This window comes from Trematomus bernacchii, unplaced genomic scaffold (assembly GCF_902827165.1).
Source record: "Trematomus bernacchii unplaced genomic scaffold, fTreBer1.1, whole genome shotgun sequence".
Taxonomy (NCBI): Eukaryota; Metazoa; Chordata; class Actinopteri; order Perciformes; family Nototheniidae; genus Trematomus; species Trematomus bernacchii.
Window position 1 is genome coordinate 101229 of NW_022987842.1, and position 21501 is coordinate 122729.

General features: G+C 44.0%; 3 protein-coding genes, 1 long non-coding RNA gene and 2 other non-coding genes across 6 annotated transcripts; 2 read left to right on the forward strand and 4 right to left on the reverse strand.

Annotated features, from left to right (window-relative positions):
- Positions 1–2824: 2824 nt before the first annotated feature.
- Positions 2825–2898, reverse strand: trnai-aau. Its single transcript has one exon. It is a non-coding gene; the product is annotated as a tRNA-Ile (tRNA).
- Positions 2899–3401: 503 nt separating this feature from the next.
- LOC117468639 (ladderlectin-like) lies at positions 3402–4021 on the reverse strand. Its single transcript, XM_034112875.1, has one exon. The coding sequence runs from the start codon at positions 3952–3954 to the stop codon at positions 3472–3474; it is 483 nt and encodes a 160-aa protein (XP_033968766.1). The 5' UTR covers positions 3955–4021; the 3' UTR covers positions 3402–3471.
- A 399-nt stretch (positions 4022–4420) lies between these two features.
- Positions 4421–11627, forward strand: LOC117468636 (myelin transcription factor 1). Its single transcript, XM_034112871.1, has 2 exons — positions 4421–5597; positions 11289–11627. Exons 1-2 carry the CDS (start codon positions 4426–4428, stop codon positions 11446–11448), a joined length of 1332 nt encoding a protein of 443 aa, XP_033968762.1. The 5' UTR covers positions 4421–4425; the 3' UTR covers positions 11449–11627.
- Positions 11628–15900: 4273 nt separating this feature from the next.
- LOC117468640 lies at positions 15901–17330 on the forward strand. The gene is made up of 3 exons (XR_004554503.1): positions 15901–15930; positions 16114–16560; positions 16688–17330. It is a non-coding gene; the product is annotated as an uncharacterized LOC117468640 (long non-coding RNA).
- A 1264-nt stretch (positions 17331–18594) lies between these two features.
- Positions 18595–18668, reverse strand: trnai-aau. The gene has a single exon. It is a non-coding gene; the product is annotated as a tRNA-Ile (tRNA).
- Positions 18669–19187: 519 nt separating this feature from the next.
- On the reverse strand, positions 19188–19819 carry LOC117468637 (ladderlectin-like). The gene has a single exon (XM_034112872.1). The coding sequence runs from the start codon at positions 19738–19740 to the stop codon at positions 19258–19260; it is 483 nt and encodes a 160-aa protein (XP_033968763.1). The 5' UTR covers positions 19741–19819; the 3' UTR covers positions 19188–19257.
- Positions 19820–21501: the final 1682 nt, after the last annotated feature.

The window sequence follows — 21501 nt, forward strand, 5'->3', positions numbered from 1 at the left end:
TGAAATGAATGTGAGTTGAGTAGGAATGATAGGTTTAGAGTGAAATGATGTAGAGTTTAGAGTGAAACTCTCTCTGTAATCATTTTGTAGAAGTTGTGCTTTGAGTAGTGCATGCATGCTTTTGTTCTCTTTTTGTCCCTCACAGTTAGCAGGCATTGTGACCTAGTGGACCAGACCTGCCCACCTGAGGAGGGGAAACCCACCATGTAATAGAGTAAAGTATGTTCACCCTGTTACCCTGTTGACAGCTGCTTAACATTGACATTTTAACATGTATATTTGTGAAATAAAGCTGCATTCTATTTGGTCATGAATGCCTCATGAATGCCTCTGTTATTGTCCTTGTGAAGGGAAGCCCCTACATCTGCAAAACAACTTTGGATTTAGATTGAGGGTCCACAGGTTCCTCCATCCCCTCAACGGGAGTTGGTGTTGTCAGCTATTTAAAGGTGACCCCAGCCACAGTTACCACATATGCATCAGAGAGGGTGTTTTCACTGTTGGCCTAATATATCATTGGTCAACTGAACTTGACAACACTAAACACAACCACACCTTAACATAAGCAAAAACAGACTACCTGCTCACCTGGAGATGTCGCACTAAACCTTCTATACATTTTTGACAAGGAGTAAATTATATTAAATCAAATGTTGGCAGTGCTAAACATTGCCAGACCAAAACAAATGTTCTTTACAATCTCCAGAAGATGTTGGTCGGGAGGGATAATGGTCTGTTTTTAAAACGCTTTCTAGCAAGTGAAGACCAAGCTGCCCATCACACTAAAGCTTTGTAAACATTAAATTGAGCCACCACATTACCACAAATAATTCCCAGCTTGTGCAAAATGAAGATGAACATTAGGCAAAAAAGACCATAAGCTTGTGTGGATATATCTTATAAAACATAATGTATTCATTTCAGGCAGGGAGACTTATTGCTTTGTGTCTCATATTTCTTTTCATTCACAACTGATCGTTGCACTGACTTGCTCCTCTGCTGCCCTCCAGTGGCCACAAGGCACAACAGGTACTTTTACATTACAGCATGTAGCTCCAAAGCACACAAGTATTTCCTTCTGAAAACGCACTTGCACTTTACTAAAGCTCTAAAAATGACACATGAACACAAATGTAAACTATATACAATACAATCAGGAAGATAGTACAATACGAATGCTCTAATAACAGTGAGCAGAGATGTATTTTGATGCCTGGGCATAATGTAGAGGGTAATAGTCAAATGACTGCCACAAGGCCTTTCTATGACACTGAATAGGAACAGACCACAGCTCTGATTTAGGAGATCTTGCTGACCAACAAACCTGGATAGGTTTAACAAAAAGCATCTTTAAAATGAGACTTTCTCAGAATAAAGAGAAATGATGTGCCTCGTGTTAAAACATTCTGCAATCCAGACTGACTCTTTTGACTTTCTTAATGTTACACCAGCAAAGCCTTGTACCCTGATGCTAAATTACTACTAAGCTACATTTGAAACATTCAGCACTTTTCTATAACTTAGAGGCTGCACTGTCTGCTGTTCAGCAACAGTTAAGGAGACTGGCTTTAAAGGGGAGATGTACTGTCAAAGTGTATGATTAACAGACTGTCTCAGCCTATTCTTTTCTGTCTGATGGAGACTTCATACTGACTTCAACATGTTCCACATATTTTATACATTATTGGTGACGTATGGTTTTAGTCGAAAAGTTTGCAGTCAAAATATTCTGCTGCTTTCCCAAGCCTTTTTACTTTCTTTTCTCTTCCTAATACACATTCATTCACTACTACTTACATCTGATATGTAACTCCTTCAGCCTACTTGCAGCTGCAGAAACCATTCAACTATTAACTTATTCAGCTATTTCAGGACATTGAGGATATACATGTTGTTTATACCTTTTTTAAACCTTTTCTTTTAAATATTAAGCTTCTCCACTATTTTTCCTACTCTTCCAGTTTAACATTTCACTTTCAAGTTTTCAACAAAGTCATTGCAATGCATTTGAGCTGTAATAATTTGATTCATATCATTTCACTTTTCTGCATTCCTCCGCTAAGTTCAGCAACACCCTGGGTGTTTCTCAATCTCGAGTAAAGCTGCTCCAGAGCCACTATTTCAAGCATACTACGTCATCGAGCGCCGCCGAAGGACTGTTCCAATCTCCAGCATACTTGGAAATCTACCGAGCCCGGCGTACTCCGTTTGGAGAAATATCGAGGCTGCACATGAGTAGACTCCGCGGTCTTAAAATCCCCACAATGCTTTGCGCACGGACTAATTTCCCCAAATCTGTGACGGAAAATGTAAGGCGGGGCCTCTCATATGACGCACACCTGCACACTTGCTAGCCTGTTCCACTCTTCGTTTTCCGAATGCCCGGAAGTATTCTTGCCTCGCTTCTGAAGCAAGACGCTCGGAAGACATGTGCTACCAAGCAAGCGTACTCCCGATTGAGAAACACCCACAGACTTGGTCTCTCTAGCTAAAAGCAGCTACCATTCAGCTAATAAAATATTCAGCTTTTTCAGCTAAATTCAGCCACAAATGTTCACAGTTTACAGCATTCGCACGCATTTTCTGCAGGAAATGCTTTTTCTAGTTGAATTTGGTTTAGTGTTTCTTATTTATTTTATTCTTTCTTATGCAATTATTTATATTGTAAATGTCATTTTCAATTGTGGAAATAATTGTAACACATTCAATGATTCCGTGTTTAGACACTTATTTGCAGTTACTTACTCATTTAATTTGCTTTTTTCCCCCCGTTTGATACTCTGGTCAAATTGTACTAACTCAACGTGTGAGAGAAAACATACAGTGGCCAGTACGGGTATCGAACCCGCGACCTTCGCGTTATTAGTACGACGCTCTAACCAACTGAGGTAACCAGCCATTGGTAGTCCCTGTAGTGACGTAATCAAACAAAATAAACGAAACCTACAGAACCGGAAGGTAAATATTCCTGGTTGGTATCTCGTTACAAGGTGTAGGCTACAACTGTTATTGAGCAGTGACCCCTACTGAAGATTTAAGATATTGCACTTTAAAATACTTCTCATATAATCATCCCATATGGACTGACGTATGTTTAAATGATGTTCACACATTTATAGAGATATATATATATATATATATATATATACATACATTCTGATATCTACGCGTTAACTTGACAGCCGTAATATATTCATAACGTTTTCACACACCGAAGTGATATAGCGCCAAGACATTTGACCCTCTATTGACTCCATACCAAAATAAGAATCATTTAGCCAATGTGTAAAAATAACCTTTTTATGTGAGAGCTACTTGTTTAACCCCTAGAGCGACCAGTGTGAATATGTAACATTCATGAAAATAAAGGTTAGACAAAAGGACTTCTGTTCACACACATATACAAGTTTACATCTGTGTCTTTATTGTTATCATGTTAACAAAACAGGTGAACACGTAACATCTCAGCTGCTAAGGACAAGTTGTGCGAGATGCACAAACTGAGGGAAAAGTATCTGAACAAGGCCCATCATTCCACTTCCCCCACCAGTTGTTGAGTACACAGTCTTCACCTCGTCCGCTGTTGTTTGGTTGTCCTCTGTACCAAAAGAAATACTTGGCTGCACACCCATCAGACCACATCCATCTTCCTTCTTTGGGGATGTCATGGAGTCCGATCCATGTATATCCCTCAGCAGGGTCAGAGCTTTGGATCAGGAATTTGACAAAATCCTCTTCCTCTCTACTGTGGATAGACACCAGGTTGCCTCCCTGGGACACACAGTAGAGCTCTGCATCAGCCCAGGTCGTCTCTGTGTTGAAGTACTTGTAGCAGCGGCCGTTGAAGGAGAACCAGAAGGAGGGACAGGTGTCTTGCTGCAGATCCATTTGAGTGTCATCTGAAGAAGACACGGCACCCAGAGCCAGGTCCAACAGGAAGAGGAAAACCAGCATGATGATGATGTCACCGTCTCTGTCTGTTAAAGTTGCACTGAACCGTTGGAGAGGATGGCGATTGTGAAGCTTCAAGTGACAGGCTGCTTGTTATATATGTGTGGGAATGTGACGTCATTGTCACGTGACGTGATCACATGACCGGTGCCCGGTAAACTGTAAATTATAAAAGTTTTTCCGGCAGTTTCAGAAAACTTTTCGCTTGTCTGCACGCTCACCGATATCTCTGACGGTTCAGTGCAACTTCAAACAGGAAGATTGAGTGCGAGTGAAATTACGATTGTGAGTCTTTTCAGTACATCTTCGTGGACATTGTTGGGTGCATTTGGTTTGTTTGAGTGTAGTACGACCGGGGCACGGTCTCCCCAAACGGCTTTGCTGTTTGGGCCCCTCCCCCCGGTGCTGTGATCTTGTGCGGCGCAAGTGTTGATGGCAACTGCGTCTGGAGTGGACAGTGAAGAGGTGCCGAACATGGAAGGCGGAAGAGCTGGTGAAAAGACGGACGAAAGGAAGGACAACGAAGAGCAAGAACAAGGCAAGAAAACGGGAGAGGAAGGAAAAGAGGGGCAGAAGGAGAGAGTGAGGTACAGTGTGGATTTAACTGTGGAGGTAGTTGTGGAAGGTGTATTGACTATGATGGACCTGCTGAAAGGAATTCAGAAACAGTGTGGGACAGTGGATGGGTGCAGGGTGACAGGAGAACAATACGAAGTAACTATGAGGACCATCCTGGGGAAAACGAAACTAATGGAGGGGCTGAGAGTGAATGGGGCTGCGGTACACGCTAAAAACATTATGAGCACTGATGCGACCGTCTCTTTCCTGCATCTGCCTGTTTATCTGCCTGATAGAATAATATTAAATAGGCTTGAGGAGTGGGGAGTTAAGCCCATCTCGGTCATTAAAAAAAGAGTGTGGCCAGACTCGGACATTGCAGACGGCACCCGGTTCCTCAGAGTAAGGTTCAATAATAAGGTCCGCTCCCTACCGTACTCCACAAAGTTTGACACGGTGAAAGGGGCGGAGTACTTCCGGGTCCTGCACAATGGCCAGGTTCCAGTGTGCAGGTTATGCATAAAGCCGGGTCATATCTACAGGGAATGCCCAGACTTCAAGTGCTTCAGGTGCAATGAGCAAGGACATTATGCCAAGGAGTGCAGGTATGGAGCTGAGCGTGCGGAGAGAGAGAGGAGAGAGAGAGAGAAAGAAGACGGGGAAGGCGAGGAGGAAAACGAGGAGGAAGATGAGGAGGAGGAGGAAGACGACAAGGAGGAGGAGGAAGAGGAGGAGGAGGAGGAGGAGGAGGTAGACGTGGGGGAAGGCGACGAAGCGGAGGGAGCAAAGAAAAGACCCCATGAGGAGATCAGCAGTGAGGATGAAGGTCCAGTGGTGGAGGACATCTCGGGGGCTTCGGGGATTGAAGAGGAAGCACCTGACGTTGGAAAGAACAAGAAAAGTGCCAGGCGCGGCGGAGGCGCCGAGGGAAGCAGCAGAAGCGCAGAGGTGAGCAGCAACGAGGGAAAGGAGCAACAGGGTCCGGTGGTGGAGGACATCTCGGAGGCTTCAGGGATGGAAGAGGAAGTGCCTGATGGAGAGGAGGGTACAATGGGCGCAATGGTCTTCGGGGGCTCCAATGGTGGGAGGTCGAGAGGTCGCAGCCAGAGGAGAGGCAGGAATGAGGAAAGGAGGGGCCACATCGGAGAGTGCCAGGCTGATGGCTAAGCGAAAAGAGGACAAAGAGAGAGAGTCAGAGAGAAGGAGGGCGAGCTTGAAGGGAGGGGGGGCCGGGAAAGACATAAGCTGAAGATGACACTAATAGCTGGCATATTAATAGCATCCCTTCTCATGGCTACTATATCATCATTTAATGGCAATGGTCTAAAAAATAAGTGCAGAAGACGCCGGGCGCTAAGTCTGTGTGAGGCCAGCATCATATGTCTGCAGGAAACACATTGGGATGGGGAGAGTGTGGATGAGGTGAAAAAGGAGTGGAGAGGTGAAGTGTTTGCAAATAATGGGGGTGAGCGGGCTAGAGGGGTGGCAATACTTATCAATTCGGGGGATGTGAAGAATGCAAGGAAGGTTGAGGATGATGGTGAAGGGAGGATGATTGGGGTACAGTATGAATACATGGGGGACACGTTTAAGTTGATCAATGTGTATGCACCTAATACAAAGAGGGAGAGAAGGGTTTTTTTTGAGGGGTTGGATGGTAAATGTGGGGGGAACTGTTTGATTGTGGGAGACTTTAATGTGTGGTGTGGGAAGTTGGATGCGCCTGCGGGTGCTCGATTCAGGAATGACTCCTCTAGGGTGGCGCTCCAAAAGATTATGGATGAGAATGGGTTGATAGATGTGTGGAGAGAAAGGAATATGGATGTTAGGGAATCTTCTTGGAGACGAGTGGTGAAGGAGAAACTTCTGCAGAGCAGGATTGATTTGGCTCTGTGCTCGGAAGCTGTGAATGAAAAGGTTGGGAAGATTGAATATAGGACCACGGCGTTGAGTGATCATATGGTTCTTGGTCTCAGGATGGGGCTGAAAGTGAATGGGAGAGGCGGGGGGGGTGTGGTGCTTGAGTGCGAAACTACTGATTGATGAGGTGTATAAAAAAAGGGTGAGAGAATGTATAAGGAAGGGGGGTGATACAAGGGACAATAATATATTAGATTGGTGGGGGGAGTTTAAAGAGGAGATCAAGAGAATAAGCATAAAACACAGTAAGGGGAAAAATATGCTTGATAGAAGAAGGGAGGAAAGGGTGAGGGGAGAGTTGGCCAAAGAGGCAGCAAAGATAGACAAAGAGATAGGGAGAGATTTAGGGAGATACACGAGGATCAAGGATGAGCTAGAGGGTATAGAGAGGGACACATGTAGGGGGGTGATTGTTAGAAGCAGGGCACAAAATGCAATGGAAGGGGAAAGGTGTACTGGGTATTTTCTGAGTTTGGAAAAAATGAAGCAGGAAAACAAATATTTAAAACAGGTTGAGGGAAAGGATGGTAGGAAAATAACAGATTTAGTCGGGATAGCAGAAAGAGTGGAGGAGTTTTACAGGGAATTATTCAAGACAGAAGAGGCGGATAGAGAGAGTGTAGAGACGGCGATAGACACTATGGATAAAGCTTTAGATGATAATGATAGAGAGATGTGTGAGGGAGGGATTGGTACAGGAGAAATTGATTTAGCAATAGTAGGGTTGGGTAGAAATAAGAGTCCGGGGTTAGATGGGTTAACGGCAGAATTCTACATCACTTTTAAGGAACTGTTGGTGCCGGTATTGCACAGGGTGTTCAAACGCATTGAGGAGGAGGATGACTTGCCGACCAGCATGGCAACCGGGGTTATAAGTATCATTTACAAAAAGGGTGATAGGGACAGGTTAGAAAATTACAGGCCGTTAAGTATGCTTAATAATGATTACAAAATATTGGCGAGGGTGTTAGGAAATAGAATAAAGAGGGTAATTGGAACGGTTGTGGGTGGGACTCAGGCGTATAGTGTACCGGGGAGGGTTATAAGTGACACGACAAGCAGCATCAGAGATACTATTAGACATATGAAGGAGGGGAAGGGTGGCATAGTAATGAGCCTTGATTTAAATAAAGCGTTTGATCGTGTCAATCATGAGTATTTATATAGAGTGTTGGGGAAAGCAGGGTTTGGGGTGAAGTTGGTGGGTTGGATAAAAAGATTATATAGTCGGGCGGTGAGTTGTGTTAAAATAAATGGGATTGTCACAAACGTGTTTAGGTTGGGGAGGTCGGTCAGGCAGGGATGTCCTCTCTCCTCAATGCTGTACGCCTTGTCCGCAGAACCTTTAGCAGCCATGCTAACTAAGAACCAAAACATCAGAGGGGTGGAGATACCGGGGGCACAGATTAGTCTCCTGTACCAGTATGCGGATGACACCACGGTTACGGTTAGGGATGGGGATAGTGTGAGAGAAGTGTTAGAGGTAGTGCAGCAGTATGGTAGAGCATCAGGGGCAAAGATCAATATAGAGAACTCAGAGGTCATGTATATAGGTGAGGGTGAGGTAGATAGGACAGGAATAGGGCTCAAAGAAAGGAAAGATTATTTTAAGGTGCTGGGTGTTAATTTGGGTATAAAAGAAGTGGAGGGGAGGGATGAGCAATATGAGGGAATCATCAACAGGATGAAGAAAACGTTAAAGTTTTGGAAGATGAGGCATTTAAAGTTAAGGGGGAAGGTAGTAGTGATAAATGGGCTCATAATGAGCAGAATAATCCATGTTCTGAATGTCATGGAAATGCCTGAAAGGGTTCACAAAGAAATAGATATGGCAATAAAAGAGTTTTTGTGGGAAGGGAAGGGTGTCAAAATTGCTAGGGAGGTGATGGAGAATGAGTATAGGGATGGAGGGATGAAGCTCATTAATCTGGAAAGGAAAAAGAAGGCGCTGAGGGTCAAAATGATATTAAAATATGTTGGTGATAAGGAAGATAAAAAAGATTATGCGTGGAAAGTATTTTTAAAAGAAGCAATTAATAAGTGTGGAGGCTGTGGTGACAGCGCCTTATTCATGGCTTTGAGAAAAGAAATGCTTAATGGCGTTTCTGGGTACCACAGGGAGGCTTTATTAGCATGGGGTGAGTTTCTAAAAGGGGTGAAGCATAAGTGTGTGAATGTTGAGCAAGTGTGGAATCAGCCCATCTTTCTAAACCATATGATCACGGTGAAGAAGTGTCCTGTATTCAATCTCCAAATGTGGAGGGCGGGTTTTAGAAACATAAGGGATTTGGTTTATGAGTATGTGCCGGGGTTCATGGGGGCACGGGTGATAGTGGATGAGGTGAGGGGTGGGGGGGGAATTATGCAGTTGAGAGCGGCGGAAGAAATCATGGAGAGGGTGAAAAAAGGTATGCCTGTGGGTTGGGTGAGAATGGTTGAATGTGAGGCTACAAGAAGTGGAGAGAGCGTGGCAGAAATGTATGTGGGGGAGGGGGATACTTGTGTTAAAATGGAGAAAGTAAACACTAGGGTGATTTACAAAATGCTGAGGGGCGGTAAAATAAGAAGACCTGCTTCTGAGCGGGTGTGGGAAAATGTTTTTGAAAGGTTTGATGGGCGGAAGGTGTGGGGAAATGTAAGGGTGAAATGGAATAGCATTGAATGTGAGCACTTTGATTTTCTTTTTCGTCACAACAGGGTGTACAACAATCTGATCATAAGCAGGTTTGATGTCACGGTGAAGAAAGAGTGTGATGTGTGTAAGGTAATGGTCGAAACGTGTATGCATGAATTTTTTGAATGTGGAGAGCTGAAAGTGTATTTTGAACGGTTGAAGGGGCTAATTGATAAGTGTTGGGGGGATAGAATATTAAAAACGATGGTATGGAAGGAGTTGTGGCTGTTTGGGATGAGTGGGGGAGTGAAAGGACCCAATGTGAATTTCTGCAACTATGTGCTGAGCCATGCCCGGTATGCTGTAAAACTTAGGAGAGACTTAGCCCATTTTGGGAACAGAAAGGTGGACGTATGGGATCTGTTCAAAAGGATTTTAAGCAAGGACGTTCAGATAGCATACGTGTACCTGGAAAAGGATGCTTTTCTGGAGAACTTTGTGGATGGGTGCACTCTGGTGGAGGTTGGTGACAATGACAAACTGGTGTTTAAATATGATAGTGTTGGCTAACATGTGGTGTGAAACGTAAAGTATGGTTTGTATATAAATGATTGCCTGTTTGCTGTGTTTTGTTTCTCGTTTTCTGTTTTTGTATTTTCAGTTCCTATGATTGAACAACCCAAGTAAGATCTATTTGTTTTTTGGCAATCTATTTTTGGCTAATTACATTCAGTTAATTTATTTTATTTTGTCATGTTTTGCATGATGATTATTTTTGATTGTTTTAAATGTAGGGCCACGTTGAAACCACTTGTACATTTTGTTAATATTAAATTGTGAATTTTCTAATAAAAAAGACAAAAAAAAAAAAACGCTCACCGATATCTCTGACGGTTCAGTGCAACTTCAAACAGGAAGATTGAGTGCGAGTGAAATTACGATTGTGAGTCTTTTCAGTACATCTTCGTGGACATTGTTGGGTGCATTTGGTTTGTTTGAGTGTAGTACGGCCGGGGCACGGCCCGTAGCACGGCCTCCCCAAACGGCTTTGCCCCTCTGGTGCGGCGCAAGTGTTGATGGCAACTGCGTCTGGAGTGGACAGTGCAGAGGTGCCGAACATGGAAGGCGGAAGAGCTGGTGAAAAGACGGACGAAAGGAAGGACAAAGAAGAGCAAGAACAAGGCAAGAAAGCGGGAGAGGAAGGAAAAGAGGGGCAGAAGGAGAGAGTGAGGTACAGTGTGGATTTAACTGTGGAAGTGGTTGTGGAAGGTGTATTGACTATGATGGACCTGCTGAAAGGAATTCAGAAACAGTGTGGGACAGTGGATGGGTGCAGGGTGACAGGAGAACAATACGAAGTAACTATGAGGACCATCCTGGGGAAAACGAAACTAATGGAGGGGCTGAGAGTAAATGGGGCTGCGGTACACGCTAAAAACATTATGAGCACTGATGCGACCGTCTCTTTCCTGCATCTGCCTGTTTATTTGCCTGATAGAATTATATTAAATAGGCTTGACGAGTGGGGAGTTAAGCCCATCTCGGTCATTAAAAAAAGAGTGTGGCCAGACTCGGACATTGCAGACGGCACCAGGTTCCTCAGAGTAAGGTTCAATAATAAGGTCCGCTCCCTACCGTACTCCACAAAGTTCGACACGGTGAAAGGGGCGGAGTACTTCCGGGTCCTGCACAATGGCCAGGTTCCAGTGTGCAGGTTATGCATAAAGCCGGGTCACATCTACAGGGAATGCCCAGACTTCAAGTGCTTCAGGTGCAATGAGCAAGGACATTATGCCAAGGAGTGCAGGTATGGAGCTGAGCGTGCGGAGAGAGAGAGGAGAGAGAGAGAGAAAGAGAGAGAGAAAGAAGATGGGGAAGGCGAGGAGGAGGACGAGGAGGAGGAGGAAGAGGAGGAGGAGGAAGACGTGGGGGAAGGCGACGAGGCGGAGGGAGCAAAGAAAAGACCCCATGAGGAGATCAGCAGTGGAGATGAAGGTCCAGTGGTGGAGGACATCTCGGGGGCTTCGGTGATTGAAGAGGAAGCACCTGACGTTGGAAAGAACAAGAAAAGTGCCAGGCGCGGCGGCGGAGGCGCCGAGGGAAGCAGCAGAAGCACCGATGTGAGCAGCAACGAGGGAAAGGAGCAACAGGGTCCGGTGGTGGAGGACATCTCGGAGGCTTCAGGGATGGAAGAGGAAGTGCCTGATGGAGAGGAGGGTACAATGGGCCCAATGGTTTTCGGGAGGTCGAGAGGTCGCAGCCAGAGGAGAGGCAGGAATGAGGAAAGGAGGGCCACATCGGAGAGTGCCAGGCTGATGGCTAAGCGAAAAGAGGACAAAGAGAGAGAGTCAGAGAGAAGGAGGGTGAACTTGAAGGGAGGGGGGGCCGGGAAAGGCATAAGCTGAAGATGACACTAATAGCTGGCATATTAATAGCATCCCTTCTCATGGCTACTATATCATCATTTAATGGCAATGGTCTAAAAAATAAGTGCAGAAGACGCCGGGCGCTAAGTCTGTGTGAGGCCAGCATCATATGTCTGCAGGAAACACATTGGGATGGGGAGAGTGTGGATGAGGTTAAAAAGGAGTGGAGAGGTGAAGTGTTTGCAAATAATGGGGGTGAGCGGGCTAGAGGGGTGGCAATACTTATCAATTCGGGGGATGTGAAGAATGCAAGGAAGGTTGAGGATGATGGTGAAGGGAGGATGATTGGGGTACAGTATGAATACATGGGGGACACGTTTAAGTTGATCAATGTGTATGCACCTAATACAAAGAGGGAGAGAAGGTTTTTTTTTGAGGGGTTGGATGGTAAATGTGGGGGGAACTGTTTGATTGTGGGAGACTTTAATGTGTGGTGTGGGAAGTTGGATGCGCCTGCGGGAGCTCGTTTTAGGAATGACTCCTCTAGGGTGGCGCTCCAAAAGATTATGGATGAGAATGGGTTGATAGATGTGTGGAGAGAAAGGAATATGGATGTTAGGGAATCTTCTTGGAGACGAGTGGTGAAGGATAAACTTCTGCAGAGCAGGATTGATTTGGCTCTGTGCTCGGAAGCTGTGAATGAAAAGGTTGGGAAGATTGAATATAGGACCACGGCGTTGAGTGATCATATGGTTCTTAGTCTCAGGATGGGGCTGAAAGTGAATGGGAGAGGCGGGGGGGTGTGGTGCTTGAGTGCAAAACTACTGAATGATGAGGTGTATAAAAAAAGGGTGAGAGAATGTATAAGGAAGGGGGGTGATACAAGGGACAATAATATATTAGATTGGTGGGGGGAGTTTAAAGAGGAGATCAAGAGAATCAGCATAAAACACAGTAAGGGGAAAAATATGCTTGATAGAAGAAGGGAGGAAAGGGTGAGGGGAGAGTTGGCCAAAGAGGCAGCGAAGATAGACAAAGAGATGGGGAGAGATTTAGGGAGATACACGAGGATCAAGGATGAGCTAGAGGGTATAGAGAGGGACACATGTAGGGGGGTGATTGTTAGAAGCAGGGCACAAAATGCAATGGAAGGGGAAAGGTGTACTGGGTATTTTCTGAGTTTGGAAAAAATGAAGCAGGAAAACAAATATTTAAAACAGGTTGAGGGAAAGGATGGTAGGAAAATAACAGATTTAGTCGGGATAGCAGAAAGAGTGGAGGAGTTTTACAGGGAATTATTCAAGACCGAAGAGGCGGATAGAGAGAGTGTAGAGACGGCGATAGACACTATGGATAAAGCTTTAGATGATAATGATAGAGAGATGTGTGAGGGAGGGATTGGTGCAGGAGAAATTGATTTAGCAATAGTAGGGTTGGGTAGAAATAAGAGTCCGGGGTTAGATGGGTTAACGGCAGAATTCTACATCACTTTTAAGGAACTGTTGGTGCCGGTATTGCACAGGGTGTTCAAACGCATTGAGGAGGAGGATGACTTGCCGACCAGCATGGCAACCGGGGTTATAAGTATAATTTACAAAAAGGGTGATAGGGACAGGTTAGAAAATTACAGGCCGTTAAGTATGCTTAATAATGATTACAAAATATTGGCGAGGGTGTTAGGAAATAGAATAAAGAGGGTAATTGGAACGGTTGTGGGTGGGACTCAGGCGTATAGTGTACCGGGGAGGGTTATAAGTGACACGACAAGCAGCATCAGAGATACTATTAGACATATGAAGGAGGGGAAGGGTGGCATAGTAATGAGCCTTGATTTAAATAAAGCGTTTGATCGTGTCAATCATGAGTATTTATATAGAGTGTTGGGGAAAGCAGGGTTTGGGGTGAAGTTGGTGGGATGGATAAAAAGATTATATAGTCGGGCGGTGAGTTGTGTTAAAATAAATGGGATCGTCACAAACGTGTTTAGGTTGGGGAGGTCGGTCAGGCAGGGATGTCCTCTCTCCTCAATGCTGTATGCCTTGTCGGCAGAACCTTTAGCAGCCATGCTAACTAAGAACCAAAACATCAGAGGGGTGGAGATACCGGGGGCACAGACTAGTCTCCTGTACCAGTATGCGGATGACACCACGGTTACGGTTAGGGATGGGGATAGTGTGAGAGAAGTGTTAGAGGTAGTGCAGCAGTATGGTAGAGCATCAGGGGCAAAGATCAATATAGAGAAATCAGAGGTCATGTATATAGGTGAGGGTGAGGTAGATAGGACAGGAATAGGGCTCAAAGAAAGGAAAGATTATTTTAAGGTGCTGGGTGTTAATTTGGGTATAAAAGAAATGGAGGGGAGGGATGAGCAATATGAGGGAATCATCAACAGGATGAAGAAAACGTTAAAGTTTTGGAAGATGAGGCATTTAAAGTTAAGGGGGAAGGTAGTAGTGATAAATGGGCTCATAATGAGCAGAATAATCCATGTTCTGAATGTCATGGAAATGCCTGAAAGGGTTCACAAAGAAATAGATATGGCAATAAAAGAGTTTTTGTGGGAAGGGAAGGGTGTCAAAATTGCTAGGGAGGTGATGGAGAATGAGTATAGGGATGGAGGGATGAAGCTAATTAATCTGGAAAGGAAAAAGAAGGCGCTGAGGGTCAAAATGATATTAAAATATGTTGGTGATAAGGAAGATAAAAAAGATTATGCGTGGAAAGTATTTTTAAAAGAAGCAATTAATAAGTGTGGAGGCTGTGGTGACAGCGCCTTATTCATGGCTTTGAGAAAAGAAATGCTTAATGGCGTTTCTGGGTACCACAGGGAGGCCTTATTAGCATGGGGTGAGTTTCTAAAAGGGGTGAAGCATAAGTGTGTGAATGTTGAGCAAGTGTGGAATCAGCCCATCTTTCTAAACCATATGATCACGGTGAAGAAGTGTCCTGTATTCAATCTCCAAATGTGGAGGGCGGGTTTTAGAAACATAAGGGATTTGGTTTATGAGTATGTGCCGGGGTTCATGGGGGCACGGGTGATAGTGGATGAGGTGAGGGGTGGGGGGGGGAATTATGCAGTTGAGAGCGGCGGAAGAAATCATGGAGAGGGTGAAAAAAGGTATGCCTGTGGGTTGGGTGAGAATGGTTGAATGTGAGGCTACAAGAAGTGGAGAGAGCGTGGCAGAAATGTATGTGGGGGAGGGGGGATACTTGTGTTAAAATGGAGAAAGGTCCAGAAAGGTTTGGTTCTTTTGGGGAGGTGGAGACAAATCGCATTGTTTGGTGGATGCAGTTTCAACCAGAGTAGCAGCATGGAGGTCGGATCGTCACCAAAATAAATAAGTGGTCCGAAATGTTAAAGTTAATGAAAAACAAAATACACATAACCTTCCTCAGTCAGTGTGTTTGTGCCGGGGACAAGAGACCCCCCCCCTTGATGAGAAACTGTAAGAAAGTATCGGGAAATCCCTCCGGAGTGGAGTCATGACGACTGGATCTGAATTATTCATTTGTATTTGGTAGTTTGTGTTCCAGCTGTCGATCAGCTGTGCCACTGCAGGCTGTGCGTCTCAACCCCCTCCCCGCAGCAACTCTATAGGCTATCCACCAGTTAAAATGAAATAAAACACAATTAGCTGCACAATTTACCATATAGGTGTGCTTAGTTTCCATACCTCCTGTGTTTTACGAGCGACTTATCAAGTATTGAAGAACGCCATTAAACATGATATATAAAACCATGCTCGTATCTATCTAACCTATAGAAATACAAAACGGCGTCAGTTTAAAGTAATTCTGTCCTGTTTACCGCATCAATTATGAGAATACATTTCTTAACAAGAGAACATGTCATCGAGGGGTGATCAATAACATTTCCGTATTTATTTATTTCTCCAATGTGTTTGTGTGCACTGAGGAGTCTCCAACAGGCGTTTGTTTCATCATTTTAAGATTGGCTTTAATCAAGTATTTCTTCATATATGATAAATGAGAGGTAACATTTTATTTATGGTATTATTTCCACATATTTCTCTCCATTCTTCCTTCTGCCAACGGTGTCGCAGTTTCTCGTCTCTCCCGTTGTTGTGCGTACCGCGTACGGATGGGTCAGAGTGTGCGTGGAGGACCCATGGATGTATAATAAGAACGGAGGACCGCACATTTTCCCGTCAAGTTAGTTTTTTATAAATCGCAAACAGTGCGTAGAAACTGGCGTACGCCATCTTTTGGGCGTACGCACCGTTTATAAATGAGGCCCCAGGTCTGTTACAAGCAATGTGTTTTTAATATGGTGTTTTACTCAAAGTTGTAATCGTTTTTAAGTAACTTGTACGTGTTTTGCAGAGTGTAGAAGTGCTCATAACCAGCCAAGCAACCCGGGAAACTGGCTATGGACGTTTGTTCACTGTATTCTAGCTCTTATTATTCTTTATAACATCTGTTTTTGTGTTTAATCCATAGAGCTGAATATGAGCGTTTCCCCTCCTGGATTGAGCCTGGAGGATCTATTGCTCTGTAAAAGTAAGCCTGGTGTTTAACCTTCTTTAATGTTATATTGAATTGGTGTTTGAGCTGGCAACTATTATGTTGCGTTTGTTTTTTAAAAAGACTACTGTCTAGTGCTTTTTTATTTTTATTTTCTGTCAATAGTTTTCTTGTGTGCAGATTGTGGGCAATATAATTGACTAAGTGTTTGTGTTACAGGCTCCTCTCCCTCTGGGGGAACCTCGTCTGCTTTCAGCGTAGGGACTGCACCGGATATTCATTTCCTGGTGTTTGCTAAATACCTCCAATTGGACTTTTAAATGATCCCAGTTGTCCTCAGTGTTATCATGCCACCTGCCTGTGCTCTTTAATGTGTCTTCTAGTATTTTCTGTTAGTGATTTATTGTGTATGTTTGCTTGTTTCCTGTTTCCTTGCCCCCTTAAGGACCAACACAATTATCCTGATAGACGCAGCGGGTAACGTGACCTTCACAGAGCGCACCATGCCCACCTGTGACACGAACAAATGGAGCACCAATTCTTTCCAGTTCAAACTGGAGGTGTGAAGACGTGATGGAGGAAACCCACTCTGTGCCTTTCTGCATCCCCATTCTGCAAACACTCACTTTTGGCTCATTATGAAATGATTGTTAGCACAAAGACACGGTGGGGAACCCAATTCTCTTTTTATTTTGTTACACACCTGTCAAATTATGTCTGCTTTTTCATCTTTATCAAAACATCTGGTTCTAGCTTTAACCTTATGTATATTACCTTTTGTGTTTCTTTGCAGTTTACCCACACACAGGTGTTTGGACACTCATGAGTACAAATGTTCATAATGACAAGCCTAACTTCATATCAATATGGAAGATCATTTGTAAATCCATCTCCATTGTTCCTGTCTTTTAATGGAAAGAAATGATCTGAATCACTGGGCTAAAGCTGCTGCACATTGTCAACTGTTATTGAGCAGTGACCCCTACTGGAGATTTAAGATATTGCACTTCTCATGTAATCATCCCATAAGGACTGTTGTAGGTAAAAGACGTTTAAACAAGTAGCTCTCACATAAAAAGGTTATTTTTACACATTGGCTAAATCATTCTTATTTTGGTATGGAGTCAATAGAGGGTCAAATGTCTTGTAGCTATGTATCACCATTTCTGTGTGTGAAAACGTTATGAATAATACATTCTGATATCTATAAATGTGTGAACTTTATTTAAACAAATAGGTTTTCCTTTTTGAATCTTTAGGAAGATCTGTAGCTCCGCATCACATTTTGTGAACAAATAAAAACATGTGTGCATAAATCATTTTGATACGTGCGAGTGCATAAAGAACATGTCCTCAAGGGTTTGAATTTACATATATGGTTTTACTTATGGAGGACCGAACATGACACAAGTATACATAAATACATGTATGAATAAAAACATAAATAAATACAGGAATAATGAATTTCAGTTTCTTAAATCACTTAATCACTGATTATAATGTTCTTCTTACTTGCAATTCTCTAGCTCATTAATGCCCCTGTGCTTACAGTTCCCCACCAGAAATATAATAAACATGCCATTCTTTTCAGTTTATCTTACTCTGGTGGCTTACTTGATGATTTAACAGATATAATGTTCAATTAAAAGTGAATTGAGAAGCTGAAGACCAAACTTGTCACTGGGTGTTGAACCTTAGGTTGCTGCATGTTCATTTAATGCTTAGACCTCTAGGCCACTAATATAGTTTTAAAGCATGATCGCCCATCTGTTGCCGTGACGTTTTCTCAAGTGTATTTGTACCTTTACGCACACAATGCACATTAAAGCGGCATGCATCTTTTACGCAATGCTGTTTGGTGGGTCGCCTTGTATTCTGTGGATACGACAACATTCATAACTATTGTACTTTAAATTCCTCTGACAAGTTTTAACACATGTACGTAGTGAGGTGTCTTTAACAATATCTTTGAATTGCTATAATAAAATCCCCCTTTAATTTGGAATCTTTGTACACAGCAAGGAGAAACACAGAGCACTTCTATCTTTGAGCAGATCACATGGTAAATAAATATTCTGAAATTGGACATTGAGTATTAATACAGTTGTAGCTGGCCAAAAACTGAAAACGGGTGTTTCGAACCTGTCATTGTTATGAAATCCATCTCCAGTCTTTCTCCATCTTTAGTTGGAGAACTAAACTATATCTGAGTGGATTCCAAGTTGTGATCTTTTTACACTGTATTCCCACTACTTATACCTTCTATATTCAACACATTATGTTCTTTGACTGTAGACGCCCAATTGTGAAGATGATATTGAATTCTCTATAGGTGGCTTTAGCTCAAGAGGTAAATGGATGTCTATCAACCTGAAGGTCACTGGTTCACTTCCATCTCAGATCACATGCAACCAACAAGGCTATAGCGACTGTTCTTTAACATAGCTATCTATTTCAATTTTTATTTATTTCATGGATATCAACATTCATACATTTCTGCAATACATGTAGTTAGTGTTTTTATTCTTATGCATTTATTTCTATTGTAGGCCTAAATGTAATTTATTTGTCGAAATACTTTTAACCCGTTAAATAACTCCATGTTTAGATGTCACTTATTTGCAGTTACTCATTTAATTCGCTTTCCCCCCCCCAGTTTGATACTCTGGTTAAATGTTACATGTGAGAGAAAACATACAGTGGCCAGTACGGGTATCGAACCCGCGACCTTCGCGTTATTAGCACGACGCTCTAACCAACTGAGCTAAACGGCCATTGGTAGTCCCTGTAGTGACGTAATCAAACAAATTAATAAACGAAACCTACAGAACCGGGAAGGTAAATATTCCTGGTTGGTATCTCGTTACAAGGTGTAGGCTACAACTGTTATTGAGCAGTGACCCCTACTGAAGATTTAAGATATTGCACTTTAAAATACTTCTCATATAATCATCCCATATGGACTGACGTATGTTTAAATGATGTTCACACATTTATAGATATCAGAATGTATATATATATATATATATATATATATACACACACATTCTGATATCTACGCGTTAACTTGACAGCCGTAATATATTCATAACGTTTTCACACATCGAAGTGATATAGCGCCAAGACATTTGACCCTCTATTGACTCCATACCAAAATAAGAATCATTTAGCCAATGTGTAAAAATAACCTTTTTATGTGAGAGCTACTTGTTTAACCCCTAGAGCGACCAGTGTGAATATGTAACATTCATGAAAATAAAGGTTAGACAAAAGGACTTCTGTTCACACACATATACAAGTTTACATCTGTGTCTTTATTGTTATCATGTTAACAAAACAGGTGAACACGTAACATCTCAGCTGCTAAGGACAAGTTGTGCGAGATGCACAAACTGAGGGAAAAGTATCTGAACAAGGCCCATCATTCCACTTCCCCCACCAGTTGTTGAGTACACAGTCTTCACCTCGTCCGCTGTTGTTTGGTTGTCCTCTGTACCAAAAGAAATACTTGGCTGCACACCCATCAGACCACATCCATCTTCCTTCTTTGGGGATGTCATGGAGTCCGATCCATGTATATCCCTCAGCAGGGTCAGAGCTTTGGATCAGGAATTTGACAAAATCCTCTTCCTCTCTACTGTGGATAGACACCAGGTTGCCTCCCTGGGACACACAGTAGAGCTCTGCATCAGCCCAGGTCGTCTCTGTGTTGAAGTACTTGTAGCAGCGGCCGTTGAAGGAGAACCAGAAGGAGGGACAGGTGTCTTGCTGCAGATCCATTTGAGTGTCATCTGAAGAAGACACAGCACCCAGAGCCAGGCCCAACAGGAAGAGGAAAACCAGCATGATGATGATGTCACCGTCTCTGTCTGTTAAAGTTGCACTGAACCGTTGGAGAGGATGGCGATTGTGAAGCTTCAAGTGACAGGCTGCTTGTTATATATGTGTGGGAATGTGACGTCATTGTCACGTGACGTGATCACATGACCGGTGCCCGGTAAACTGTAAATTATAAAAGTTTTTCCGGCAGTTTCAGAAAACTTTTCGCTTGTCTGCACGCTCACCGATATCTCTGACGGTTCAGTGCAACTTCAAACGGGAAATTGAGTGAGAGTGAAATTACGATTGTGAGTCTTTTCAGTACATCTTCGTGGACATTGTTGGGTGCATTTGGTTTGTTTGAGTGTAGTACGACCGGGGCACGGTCTCCCCAAACGGCTTTGCTGTTTGGGCCCCTCCCCCCGGTGCTGTGATCTTGTGCGGCGCAAGTGTTGATGGCAACTGCGTCTGGAGTGGACAGTGCAGAGGTGCCGAACATGGAAGGCGGAAGAGCTGGTGAAAAGACGGACGAAAGGAAGGACAACGAAGAGCAAGAACAAGGCAAGAAAACGGGAGAGGAAGGAAAAGAGGGGCAGAAGGAGAGAGTGAGGTACAGTGTGGATTTAACTGTGGAAGTGGTTGTGGAAGGTGTATTGACTATGATGGACCTGCTGAAAGGAATTCAGAAACAGTGTGGGACAGTGGATGGGTGCAGGGTGACAGGAGAACAATACGAAGTAACTATGAGGACCATCCTGGGGAAAACGAAACTAATGGAGGGGCTGAGAGTGAATGGGGCTGCGGTACACGCTAAAAACATTATGAGCACTGATGCGACCGTCTCTTTCCTGCATCTGCCTGTTTATCTGCCTGATAGAATAATATTAAATAGGCTTGAGGAGTGGGGAGTTAAGCCCATCTCGGTCATTAAAAAAAGAGTGTGGCCAGACTCGGACATTGCAGACGGCACCCGGTTCCTCAGAGTAAGGTTCAATAATAAGGTCCGCTCCCTACCGTACTCCACAAAGTTTGACACGGTGAAAGGGGCGGAGTACTTCCGGGTCCTGCACAATGGCCAGGTTCCAGTGTGCAGGTTATGCATAAAGCCGGGTCATATCTACAGGGAATGCCCAGACTTCAAGTGCTTCAGGTGCAATGAGCAAGGACATTATGCCAAGGAGTGCAGGTATGGAGCTGAGCGTGCGGAGAGAGAGAGGAGAGAGAGAGAGAAAGAGAGAGAGAAAGAAGACGGGGAAGGCGAGGAGGAAAACGAGGAGGAAGACGAGGAAGAGGAGGAGGAAGACGTGGGGGAAGGCGACGAGGCGGAGGGAGCAAAGAAAAGACCCCATGAGGAGATCAGCAGTGAGGATGAAGGTCCAGTGGTGGAGGACATCTCGGGGGCTTCGGGGATTGAAGAGGAAGCACCTGACGTTGGAAAGAACAAGAAAAGTGCCAGGCGCGGCGGCGGAGGCGCCGAGGGAAGCAGCAGAAGCGCCGATGTGAGCAGCAACGAGGGAAAGGAGCAACAGGGTCCGGTGGTGGAGGACATCTCGGAGGCTTCAGGGATGGAAGAGGAAGTGCCTGATGGAGAGGAGGGTACAATGGGCGCAATGGTCTTCGGGGTCTCCAATGGTGGGAGGTCGAGAGGTCGCAGCCAGAGGAGAGACAGGAATGAGGAAAGGAGGGCCACATCGGAGAGTGCCAGGCTGATGGCTAAGCGAAAAGAGGACAAAGAGAGAGAGTCAGAGAGAAGGAGGGCGAGCTTGAAGGGAGGGGGGGGCCGGGAAA